A 12,707-nucleotide genomic window follows, 5' to 3' on the forward strand; every position below is an offset into this window, starting at 1 on the left:
AGCCTTAGGAATTGGCTGGTTGCAATTTGTCAAAATGAATGTTTAGATGAGCACTCATAAAAGTGAAAGTAATGTGATTTATATTTTAATGTTTTTATTATAAAATTAACTTAAAAGTAAAATTTAATATAAATTTTTTTATTCAACACAAAAAATTATTCAAAATTACTTCAAATCAAAATCAATTCTATAATCTTTTTCAATATAAAATCAAACATGTAAAAAAATTAGCTAATATCAATTCTGAACTTGAAATTAATTTTTTGATATAAAACCAAATACGCATTACAAATCATTGTCCAGATCTATGTTGTCAAAACATCAATTAGGATTTATTGCGGAATAAGCTCGATTATTGGTTCACTTTTGTCTTTCACCTTATGAAATTCACTTACAGAATATTCTTAGTTGTCTGATAGAAAGATGTTGAGTCAGAAGTTACTAATGATCTGTTTAGTAGAAGCAAAAACAAGGTGGAAAATGAGTGAAAGTAAAATTTCATGGGACTCATGCTTTTACTTTCTACTTTAATTCAAAAAATTTATTGTTTTCCACTTTTATCTCTTTTCTTTCCATTCTACCAAACATACACTTAAGTGTCCGTTTTGACTTTTGATTATGTAATTAGAACGTGAGACCATAAATTTTATATTAGAACAAATGGCACGTTATGAAGTACGAAATTAACTTGGGTTGTTTTCCAAACACACTCTTAATTTGCACCTAGGCAGTCATCTTTTGTAATGCACATCTTCTGATTCCGTAAAACTGTTATCAGCTGCAACACCTCCTATGAGTTGTGGAGTGCCATTTGCCAGTTATATTCATCCTTTTGTAACGATTTGAGGCTGGATTCCATTGTTCTGTTATCTTTTTTATTCTATTTTTCTGGTTGATTATGGACTCTAGAAAACCACAATTTCATGTAAAGACATCATACATGGAACTATCTGAGCAAAAGTTCAACAATATTTTGCAACTTACAGATTTACTATTATACACTTGAGCATCATCACATAAGTTGCTTCATGCAGAAATTAAAATTTGAAGCTATCACCTTGTTGAGAGTTACATATACATTTTAGCATGCAAGTTAGCATAAGCTAGTAGGAAAACATTATCAAAAGCTTCTCAGAGGAGCATTTGGCTTCTTCTGACTGCGGCCATACCGGGATAGAAGGTATTTCCCATTGAAGGACTGTGACCGTTTCACTGAAGAACTAGGAATACCCTGCTGCAGATATCTTGTTAACCTGAAAGAGGAGCTACCTTTGGAAGAAGTTGCCAAATCGTTTCCAATAACCCCCTTTGAAGCAGTAGGATCATCAATATCATCCACACCTCCCTGCACTCTTTTTGAGTTGCCATAAGATTCTGCTGTTGCAAGAGCAAGATTGAAATTTGCAACAGAAAAAGAATCCAGAGAAAAAGATCTTCTAGGACGAATGCTTGCGGCCACATCTTCAACCGGGGTTTCAGTTTCACAAACCCTCACTCCATCATCATCAACAACTTCTTCCAATTGGCCTACTTCCTCTACCCTATTATTATTCATCAATTCAGAACCACCAGGAGCACTATTCTCCAAAACTTCCATATGGCTATTTTCCAAGGAATTTGAATCAACAAAACTAGAAGACTCAATCTCAGCAACAATTGGAGCCCGGCACATGGGACAATTGGTATGAGACCTAAGCCAGGTATCAATACAAGGAAGATGAAAAGCATGCTGACATTTTGGCAAAAGTCTGAGATTCTCATCCTCTTGGAACTCACTCAAGCAAACAGCACAATCCGTTCCTTCAATCAAACCTTCTCCTTTCTTATACTTACAAACTGTGATGGCATTGATAATTGATTGCTGAAGGCCAAGGGTGCGGATATACCATATGGGGTGGTCAACCATACGGCCATGATGCTCTTCATCATCAACAAAATCATCATCATCATGGTGTGTTTGGGTTTGGCGCCTTGATGTTGATGGTGATGATACCCTCCTCCTTGAGCTAAACCTGGTATAGATGGCACGACAAGAAACGACAAAGAAAGCAGCAGTTAGAAGAGCAAGTGCAAGGAACAAATAGGTGGAGATTTTGTGGTTGTATGCTTGATCTGCGCCATCAACAACATCATCATATGATTGAAAAGGAGGAACTTGTGGTGGTGGAGGAGAATAATAAAAAGAAGGATATTGGGGATTGGTTAGACAGATCTTAAGGCAAACTTTGCAATCTGAGGAACAAGGCTCGGACTTCTTCACATGACAAATTAACCCGCAGATTTTTTCTGGCAATGGCATCAACTTTCTGTGATGATGATGATGCAGACCCATTTCAGAGAAGGGGTGAAGGGGAAGAGAGAAAGACCTCAAATCAACATCACAATTCAGAGCGAGTCATGGGTGAAGGTAGATAGATGATGACGACAACAACGACGACTTGAGGTCTCAAACTATGACTTCCAACGATAGCTCCGAATTTTGTTGTCTTTAAATATGTTCACATCGTACTGGTAGTAGTTGTATAAAATTATCATTTTTTTAACTTCTTTTAAAAGCTATTTTGACTCGAGGTAAGTGTGTGCTTAGTTTTTTTCCTTAATTAGAATTTTAACCTCCTCAATGATACTCCAAAACAAATTTAATTATACTTAAGTTAATAATTCCTTATCAAAAGTATATTATGCAAATTAAACATAAATTCTTCTTTTTTCAATTAAACTAAATTTATTGGGGGTACATTTAGATTTTAGTTAGAACTTATAACAGCTCAAAAATATTTTTTTATTATTTTGGTAATAATAACTTCTTTTTTCTTTATTTTGTGTATTAAAAATTAGAACTATGCGTTGAAATTTGTAAGAAATACTATTTAAACTTCTATTTAAACATAACTTAATTCATTAAAGGGTTAAAATGGTTTAGTCAATTGGTACCCAAAGTCATGATGTTAGTTAACAAAATTAAATAATTCACTTTACCACCCATAGAACCAATTAACATTGGTAAACTATATTAAATCTTATAGCCTAATTTAATAATTTTTGTTCTTAAGGTCATTTAATTTTGTACTAGTAAATAATTCATTTAATAAAATTGAATATATTAAATATTAGGGTGACGCATATAGTGTTCGAACTTCGAATGCCCACCACTCGTGGGTGAGTCGGCAAAAATTTAACTTTCAAAGGATGGATTGCTTTTATAAATACTAAAATGGAAACCAGAAGTCAAACTTTAACTTTTTAAAGCAAAATATTAAATGCTAAAGCTTATGGTTGAATGTAGTCCTCTAAATTTACCTCTTTGAAAAGAAAAAAAATTTAAACAAAAACCACCATACTTCATTGATGGTCTTGAATCCGAATTCTAAATGCCTAACTACATTACTAAATACTAAGAAAATTAAATTCATCGTGATACAAATCTTATACTATTGAAACAAAATTATTTCCATTAGAATGTCATTTTTGGTGAATACAAATTTATTTTGGGTAAGATATTTCACTTAATTTTTAATTATTTTTGTTAACTAAAAAATTTGTTTGACAGTTGAATAATTTATCACTTCTAGTGTTCTCAAAATGTTATTTAAAACAGTTTTTTTAAAACACTAAAACTTTTTTAATTATTTTTTACTTTTATCCTTAATATATTTATTTATTTTCCTCATTATTTAAATTTATTATTTTTATGCCATTTTATACTTTTCAGTTACTTTAGTAATTTTTTTCTTTAAATACTTATAATTTAATAAACTAATTTTTCAACAAATTTTATTAAACATAACCTAAAAAAGGTAGCAAACAAAAATATTTTCGGAAGAAGATCCTGTCTAGGTAATGTATACCAAAAACAAAATCACGGCTATGCTTGTGCATGTTTGATTTTCAAGGCAAAATAAACTTTTGAAACAAAATTAATTTTACCATAAAATGAGAATCTTTACTTTTATTTTTATTTTACTTTTATCTATTGTATTTATATCTCCCAACATTTACAATTTCAAAATATAAACATGTACTTAGTTCATTTTTCAGTTTTTCGGGACACAGTTGGATTTCATTTTCATGTATGTCGATTGGTGTCAGTTGTCTTGGGCTTTCTTTATCCCATCCCAATCTAGTTTATTAGAACCACCAAATTGGTTACACGCTTCGTTATTGAAAACAACATTTTGAAGTTTTTAGAACACCTATGGTATAATGTTAGTATTTGTACACGTGTGAGATGTATGAAATAAATCATATTCTTCAATTTAATATTTTAATACAATCAAATTTAAATAAATATATATAATTGTTTTTTTAATTTTAAAACCAATAATATAATAGATTAATGATATTATGTTAATGTATATATTTTCTCCTATTTATAAATATGTAATCAAATTCGTTTTTATGATTCATTAAAAATTAATTTACTTTACATTAATATTTATCTTACTGGTATAAAAACTATATAAAAAATCTGAAAATGTTAAAAGTATTTGGTAATGTATATTTGTTGAAAATATTATTAATTAACACACACACACACATTATTTTTCTCCATTTATGATCAATATAAGTAATGATATATTTTTTAAAAAAAATATAAATGAATGTTCTTTTAGTTTCTATTTATTTTTTAAATCTATAAAAAATATTTGAAAATTTAAAATTAAAAGATAATGAATGTTTTTTCTATATTTGGGATTAGCATATGTAATAAAAATGTGTTTATTTTATAATTTACTAGGAATAATATGACTTTTTCTTCTTGTTTAAAATGATTATAAAAATTTGAAAGGTCAACAAAAAAGAAAGTTAAAAAATTATATTAATATTTTTAATAGAATCAAAATAAATAAGCAATAATTTTAAAACTAAAAATTTATTGAACGAATAATATTTTTCTTAATAAAATAAATTAAAAGTAATAAAATTTGAGTGTAAAAATCTTTACCTACAATGCTTGCACTCTCGAAAATATGTTAAATTTTTTTATGTTAATACTGATTAGATATATACATCAATTTTTAAATCAAAACAATACATCAATTATATATAATAATTATTGTAATATCTTCATTTTAAGAAAAATGACAACTTAAATAATGTACAGGTACAAAGGATTCAGTAATAAAATACTCATATATACTTGTATTTGTTCCTATAAGTTTTTAGAACTAAATACTATATCCATATCCATTTTGATGACTTTGGTAACTGACTTCTCGGTTTTCATGGCCACTATGGTGTGACAAGAAGATCCTGATGTTCTTACAAAATCAGGATCTGCATCTTCTACACCGTGCCTTGTTCTCCAAAACTTATTGCTTCCACTGCAACAGTTATTAGGAGATTGTTTCTTTTTCTGGTTTTGTTGAGGAACTAGAACATGTAAAGAGGTGACTTTTCTTTCTCTCCCTATTAATAAGCGGTGAATTTTCTAAGGAGGAAAAGAAAGACATGGTCATTGTCTCTTTGATTGGTGGAATTGGAAGAAGCATTCAAGTAACAGTCTTTCCCTGTCATTAAATTTTTCGGCTGAGAATTCCTGTTAGTCTCATTTGGAGTGGAAATAATATGAATTATTGAATTCTTTTATTGATGGTCATTTAAGTACATATATTGTGATGGTCCAACCATCCAAATACTACACATATTTGAATTTAGGCCTACTTGATGTCCAAAAAAAAATGATTTATGCCTATCAGAAACAATTCTGCTTTGAAATAGTTTAAATATATAATAGGCTTTATGCACACACCAATAATATTGTAGTTAAATGGTCCATATTTTATTCAAAATTTAGGTTAGACACTTTCACATTTTAATTCCCTTGCTATGTAGCTAGTTAATTATGTTCATTGTTCAATAACACATTGTTGAATAAGATTGGTTAATTTACCCGATTTAATTAGAATTCGTTATTTAACTCGCTAGTCTAGAAAACTTAAAAAATTAATTGAGTAAATAATCAGTTAAAAACTAGTCAAGTCAGAAAAAATAGTTAAAAATTGGAAAAGAAAATCTATTTAACCCGAATTTTAAAGAAAAAAATATATTTTTTCCTGTAAAAAAATATGTTTTTTTAAAAATAAATGAGGACTTTTTCTTCAAAAAAATAAAATAAAGATTCATACATAAGTTTTATATATGGATGCTGTTATTTAGCTATTTATTACGGTGTTTTTATGTTCTAAAACGTGTATTATGATTATTTTATCTTATTTCGAAATTTTGTTTCACTTTATTTTCTTATATAATTTTATATTAATTCATTATTTAATATATGTATTTAATTATTACTGTTAGAATTCCTGGATTTTTTCACATTTTTTTAATAGAAAAAACATCTTAAAGGATATTCTTAAAATGGTTTTGATTAGCCAAAGGAATAATTTCCATTCCATAGAATTGGTTGAGTTGTCTCCCTAAAAAGTATAGAGGTATTATAGGGAAATCAACGAATTCTTATAATAATAATAAAAAACTAACAAACTATTAAATAATTTACTGCATAACGAAAATTGAAAAATAATTTTGTGATCCCTACAGCTAAATGCCTAAATGATTAACAATATGACAAATTAAAATAAAATTGAGAGTTTAAAAGCATTGAGTTTTGAATTAATTGATATTAAATCCTATTAAAGCCCGATTTAGGTTTAGCTCATAAAAATTCTTAAAAGCCAAAAAAAAAAGTAATTTTCTTGGACCTAGGACTTTTTTTCTTTCTCTTTTACGGTCACTTGGACTTTATTTTGAAATCTCTAATTCAACTAAAACTTTCATCCATTATTGTTTTTTGTTATGCCCCTATTGCATTTCAGATTGAGTTTTCTGAAATGCAATGGGATCTAGGCATCTAGCAGCAAGCAATAGTGATACACTAATTTTTTACACTTTCACTATTACAAGCTTTACTTTTTATTACATTATGAACAACTCATTCTAAAACATAAATTGCTTTTTGAAATGTAATAGAAAATACAAGATAACAATAAAAGTGCATGATATAATAGCCCAATAAATAATAAGATCGAGTGCAGGAATCAACATCCTAATTGAATTAAGACTTTTATTTTTGTCAGGCTTGCTTTTAGTCCACAATCTGTATTGGGTCGGCTTGCATCAACTTGGGTAGCACATTTTGGCACCACTAAATTAACTATTAATATAATTAAATTTATTAAATTAAAGAATTTTGTATTATTTTAACCGTGCATAATGGTAAAGTCCTTTTTTTCCTTTTGGTGAAGAAATTTGTGGCAATTGTTTGACTATAACGAGATACTAAAAAAAACGAACTTTTGCATGAATGAAGGGGTAAAGGTTAATTAGCTAGTAAAGGTTTTGCTGTGGCATTAACCATGGAGTATAAGAAAATGAGATTTGAATGAAAAGAAAATCTTAATGTAAAAAATAAAATGTTAAAGTTAATTGAATTGATATTTTGGAGGTAGAAAAAATAAATCTCAACATAAAAGGAAAAAATTGAAAATAATTGATAATTTAAGAATTTAAGGAAATACAAAAGTATTTAATAAACGATGAGAAAAGTATTTGTTAAAAGAACGTATAGAATGAGAAAAAGAGAAGAAAGATGGTGCACTAAAAATTGTAAATTTTTTTACATATTTATCCATCACAACCTATTATACATTATAGGATAAATTTATTTAAATCATTAGTACATAAATATTAATTTTTTTTTAAAAAAAAACCTCTCTCATCCAAGAATGAAAATTCACTTGTACACGCACGTTCAATTATATTTAGGTAGCAAAACAATTTTAAAAAATAAAAAATTATGGGAACAATTCTGTCACATTCAGGTTAATCAATCGTGTGTCTTCTTCCCTAAAACCTATCATGGTTTGCTCTGCTCTTCTTCTTCTTCCATATAAACTCACTTTAGAATGGTATCAATTAGCTTATGATGGCCTTTCCAGCAAAATATTATTTGTGGACCAATATTCTATAATCTAGATGGCATTTACCATGCGTAGTCCACAATATATGCATTCAACAAAAATAAAAATGCTGTCAAACAATATTAATTGAAATTGAAATAAAATGAAGAAAACTTGGGAGCCATACCAATAAACACATTTGGCACCTGTTATAATTCCTTCACTGTATTCCTGAAATTGAAATAAGCCATTTGTAACGAGTTTATGACAATGTGGAAATGTGATTTGTACCTATGGAAAGTTTGGGATGGTCGTAGAATACAACAAATGTGATGCAGCGCAACAAAACTTTAAATTGAAATTAAATTTCAATTCACAGTGTATGAAAGTGTGGAAAATACAATTTTTACCAAATCAATCATTAAGGAGTTTATGGAGGAAGAAGAGTAGAGCAAACCGTATTAAATTTAGGGAACAAGACACACGCACGATTGATTGTCTTGAATGTGACGAAATTATTCCTGTAATTTTAGATTTTTTGCTTAAATTATTTTGCTAATATGACTAATAGCCTAAATATAATTGGATGTATGTGTAAAGTGAATTTACAACTGATAGTGTATACTAATTAATCTCAAACTTAAATTTATAAATATAAAATTAATTTCATCTAATAAAAATATCCCCGCACAAGTTAAATGCAAGTGTATCTGAAGTGGTGTATGATGTCATACCAAAACAAGGTAGTGTATGACTTGATTTTTTTGTAATTTTTCTTTAAAAATAGAATTATAAGTTTTGTTTAATAAAAGATTTTTTTCATTACTATTTTTGTAAATTATGTTTAAATTGATTTTTTAAACAAAAAATGAAGTAAATACCAATTTAATATATTGTGAGTGATCTCATGATTCATGAAAATAGATATCAGTATTTTCTTCCAGCAAATAAAAAATGATATTAGTATCATCTTTCAATTAGTTGTTGATAAAATCAATGATATTAATTATTTTTTTTTAGTTTAGGATATTTTTTGAATTTAAGATATTTCTGATTAGAATTTTTTGAGATAATGAGGTACTGAAATTCATTTAAGGAATTAAGCTCTCTCATAAATATTTTTTTATATTGACAAATTTAGGATTGAACCCCTAATAAATAAAATAATATATTAAAAAAAGAATAACATTAATATGTTATTTAATATCTTGTTTTCAACACTTATTTTCATGTTGATCATATTAAATAACCTAAACTTAGTCATTACTTTTTTTGTTTGTTAAATTAACCTTTAATCCTCTAATTTATCTAATTTATTTTCAATGTTTAATTAGATCCTCTAATTATTAAGTAGTTCATTAAGTCCTTTAATTATTTAAAATGATTCATGACAAAAAGATCCAATTGAATCATTTTAAATAATTAAAGAATTAAATTGAATCATTTAATAATTAAAGGACTTAATTAAACATTAAAAATAAATTAGAGGACTAAAAAATAATTTAACCCTTTTTTTTCTGGATAACATAGTCATCACAAGTGAAACTAACAAAAAAATGCTTTAAAAAATAAAATAGGTTCAATTTTAGCGCGCTAATTGATTTAACAGTTTAACTTATTAATTTAATCCCTAAATCCTAATACAACAAATTCAATAACTTTATGTGAAATATAAATTTTATTAAATCTTTTTTTTAATTGTCTTGGCAAAGAGCCTAAGACACCAATGAATAAACTCATAAAGGGATTTTACATCTTCCAAAATAAAGTTTACAGCCAACTCAGAAATAATACTAAAAAAAATAAGAATCATAAGTTAAAAATAAACCATATTTTAGAAAGGAATAAGCCAAAACATCATCCACGATCGGATTCAACAATAAAATTTATTAAAGCTGATAAATCATGTCATATTATTCTAATGATTCCACATATCAAATTTTAAATTATTTAACAATAAAAAAATACTTGTACTTTCGGAAAAACACAAGGTGTGAAATTTTTCAATACTTTTAACAAAAACTATAATATTACAAACGAAATTAAGAGAAAAAGGGATCATATTATTTTGAAGACACGGCAAGACCATGTGCACGTGTTTAAGAAAGAAGATATTTGTATAGTATAGCATACTCCTCAATCCATATTGTATTCTCCGTATTTAAAACATAAAAGCTACTTGAACCCACACACATGATTCTCATGTTATTACAAACAAATTGAAAACAATTTTTCCACAATAAAGAAATGCATTGTTGCCATTTTACAATTTTTCTTTTAAAAAACAATTCCATGAACGATTTTCCTTCTCTATTCTCAAACTCAATATATTTTCGTTCTCTATTTTTAATCGTTAAAGTCCTTTTCCTATCTATCATTTTAGCTCAGAGCAGTAGCGTAGGAATCTTCAATCAAACAACAACAATAACAACAAAAAATAAGGAACAAATAATCACAAATCTCTCTCACAAATAATAATAATAATAAATAACGAAAGATTACACGGAGATTGTTTTCACTGAACAAACAGGCAAATAGCGAATACCATTACGAATTCAATGTAAAAGTAATAAGGTGAATTAAATAATAAATTTATTAGGCGAATAAAAGTAGAGCTAAAATGATATACTACTAAGCGTCTTATACAAACTTTAAATGAAAAAATAAATAATAACTATAACAAACTCAAAAGTAAGGAGAATAATTTATTAGGAGATAATAAATTTTCTATATAAGCCTATGCGGCGGTTCACATGATCAATGAGGCGGCGGCGACGAGACCGACTACGACAGATCCGGCGGCGGCGAATCCATTCGAGACGGCGGCATTCTCGGACGGTGCGGGAGCATCGGACGGAGGGGAAGAGATCGATGACGGAGAAGACGCCGGTACTGAAGAAGGAGGAGATGGCGGAGAGATTCCGCCGGAAGGTGAAGGTGTCGGAGAAACAGCGGGTGGAGACTTGGACGAAGAAGGCGAGGGAGTGGCGGCTTTCGGTGGAGTAGCAGGGGACTCAGGAGACGAAGCCGGAGATTGTGCGACGGCGGAGAAGACGAAAATCGCCGCGAGCAGAAGAACGAGTGCGGAAGAGGAAGAAGTCATTCTCAGAGGTTCAGAAAGTATACTACAGTGAAAGTGCTGAAAAGGAAGCTATTGAGTACGAATTAGTGTGTGAGAAGAATGAGGTGACAGAGAGACACTGAAATTTATAGAAATAGAAACGCGCTTTTGGTTTAATCCAGAGCGTACACGTGGAACCAGGAATTGAGAGAAGAGGGACGAGTGCCGTTGATGAAATGGGTGCCTGAATTGTAACGGTCAAAGAAATTGGAAAGTGTTAACTTTGTGGGGATCCACAACGGTATGCATGCGGGGTACGAGAGGGAACTCTCTACTCTGGTCTTCCTTCGACAATTTTATTATTATTAGGATAAATAGTTAAATTTAGGGATTATTTTTTTTATTAGATTGTTTGTATAATTAATTTATCGTATTTTTTTGTATATTTTAACATTAAATTTATTTTTTTTATTATTTTTATTAACTAATTTATTAGTATTTCATACTTTCATATATGAATTTAACAATTTATTCTTATTGTTATTATTATTTATTCATTTCTTTTTTTTAAGAAAATATCCTAAACTCTCATTTAAATTTAATATTTTTTTTCTAAATTTTAATTATTTTTAAATTTCAACGTAAATAGTAGAATAATTAAGGTTGATTTTCATAAAATATTTATAGTCAAAACTAATATTATTTCTTATTGATATTTGTATAAAAAAGGAATACTATCTTGTGAAAAGGACTAAATTACTTGACGTGGTAGGCACAATTATAAATTGGAATAAGATTATGTTTGAATAAGTTTTCTATAAATAATTATAGAAGAAAATGAGATCGTGATTGTTGATTGACGCGCTAATTACGGTACAGCTATGTGATTGTTAACCCGCGTTTTTTTTATTAAAGCTACATAGTACATACATTAGACAACTTTCTCTTTTTTACCATTCTTATTTTGGGGAGTATGACTACTATTTTGGAAAATCCAAAAAGGAAGATGGAAATGAGAATATTGAGGAAGATTTGATTCATCTTCCATGGTGGCCCTCATGTTCATCAAGAGATCTTGTCCATCTCAAGACAAATTACACTCTGACGGTTCTGTTTATTAGTAATAATTCATTGTATTCTATTCTCTGTTTTCTATATATAGTGGTAACTGGTAAGGCATTTTTATTTCTCCCAATGATCCTATCCTTTTTATAAAAAAAGGGAAAATATCAGTTTTTTAACATAAAAGTAATTAAAATTATAAATGGTTGAAATTTTTTATCTAGTGTGGGTTAATATTATAAGACAATTATATTAGTTATTTGACAATTAAATTTAATGATAAGGACTTAAATTAAGAGAAGTTAGTGTTGATTTATTAGGGGATAAGGAAAATCCTATTAGGTTAAAAAAGACTATATTCTCAATTTACTTATTTGTCACACGTGATTTTTCTTCTCCCATCTAAAGAATTATTGATATGCTATTGAGGAATAAAGATGTTTCGGTCAAAGGAAAAATCATGAAATCATCCGTTAGGTTGTTAGTGGGTTATTCATTGTCTCTATAATATTTTGTAACAGATCATAAGAATAATACATAAATTAGAAATCACGTACAAATTTAGATATTTCTATTGCGTTTATTTGATCAATCACTATGAATCTAGATATTTTTAAAACTTTTCTTGATAATCCAACGTAACGTGTTCTTGATGATTATATCGATATTTTATAAGAATCTCC

General features: G+C 28.3%; 2 protein-coding genes across 2 annotated transcripts; both read right to left on the bottom strand.

Annotated features, from left to right (window-relative positions):
* Positions 1 to 919: 919 nt before the first annotated feature.
* LOC114423098 (RING-H2 finger protein ATL54-like) lies at positions 920 to 2,476 on the bottom strand. The gene has a single exon (XM_028389719.1). The coding sequence runs from the start codon at positions 2,330 to 2,332 to the stop codon at positions 1,121 to 1,123; it is 1,212 nt and encodes a 403-aa protein (XP_028245520.1). The 5' UTR covers positions 2,333 to 2,476; the 3' UTR covers positions 920 to 1,120.
* Positions 2,477 to 10,420: 7,944 nt separating this feature from the next.
* LOC114423331 (classical arabinogalactan protein 1-like) lies at positions 10,421 to 11,096 on the bottom strand. Its single transcript, XM_028390055.1, has one exon. It carries the CDS (start codon positions 11,002 to 11,004, stop codon positions 10,651 to 10,653), a length of 354 nt encoding a protein of 117 aa, XP_028245856.1. The 5' UTR covers positions 11,005 to 11,096; the 3' UTR covers positions 10,421 to 10,650.
* Between the last annotated feature and the right edge of the window lie 1,611 nt (positions 11,097 to 12,707).

The sequence above is a fragment of the Glycine soja genome, chromosome 8, assembly GCF_004193775.1.
Source record: "Glycine soja cultivar W05 chromosome 8, ASM419377v2, whole genome shotgun sequence".
Taxonomy (NCBI): domain Eukaryota; kingdom Viridiplantae; phylum Streptophyta; class Magnoliopsida; order Fabales; family Fabaceae; genus Glycine; species Glycine soja.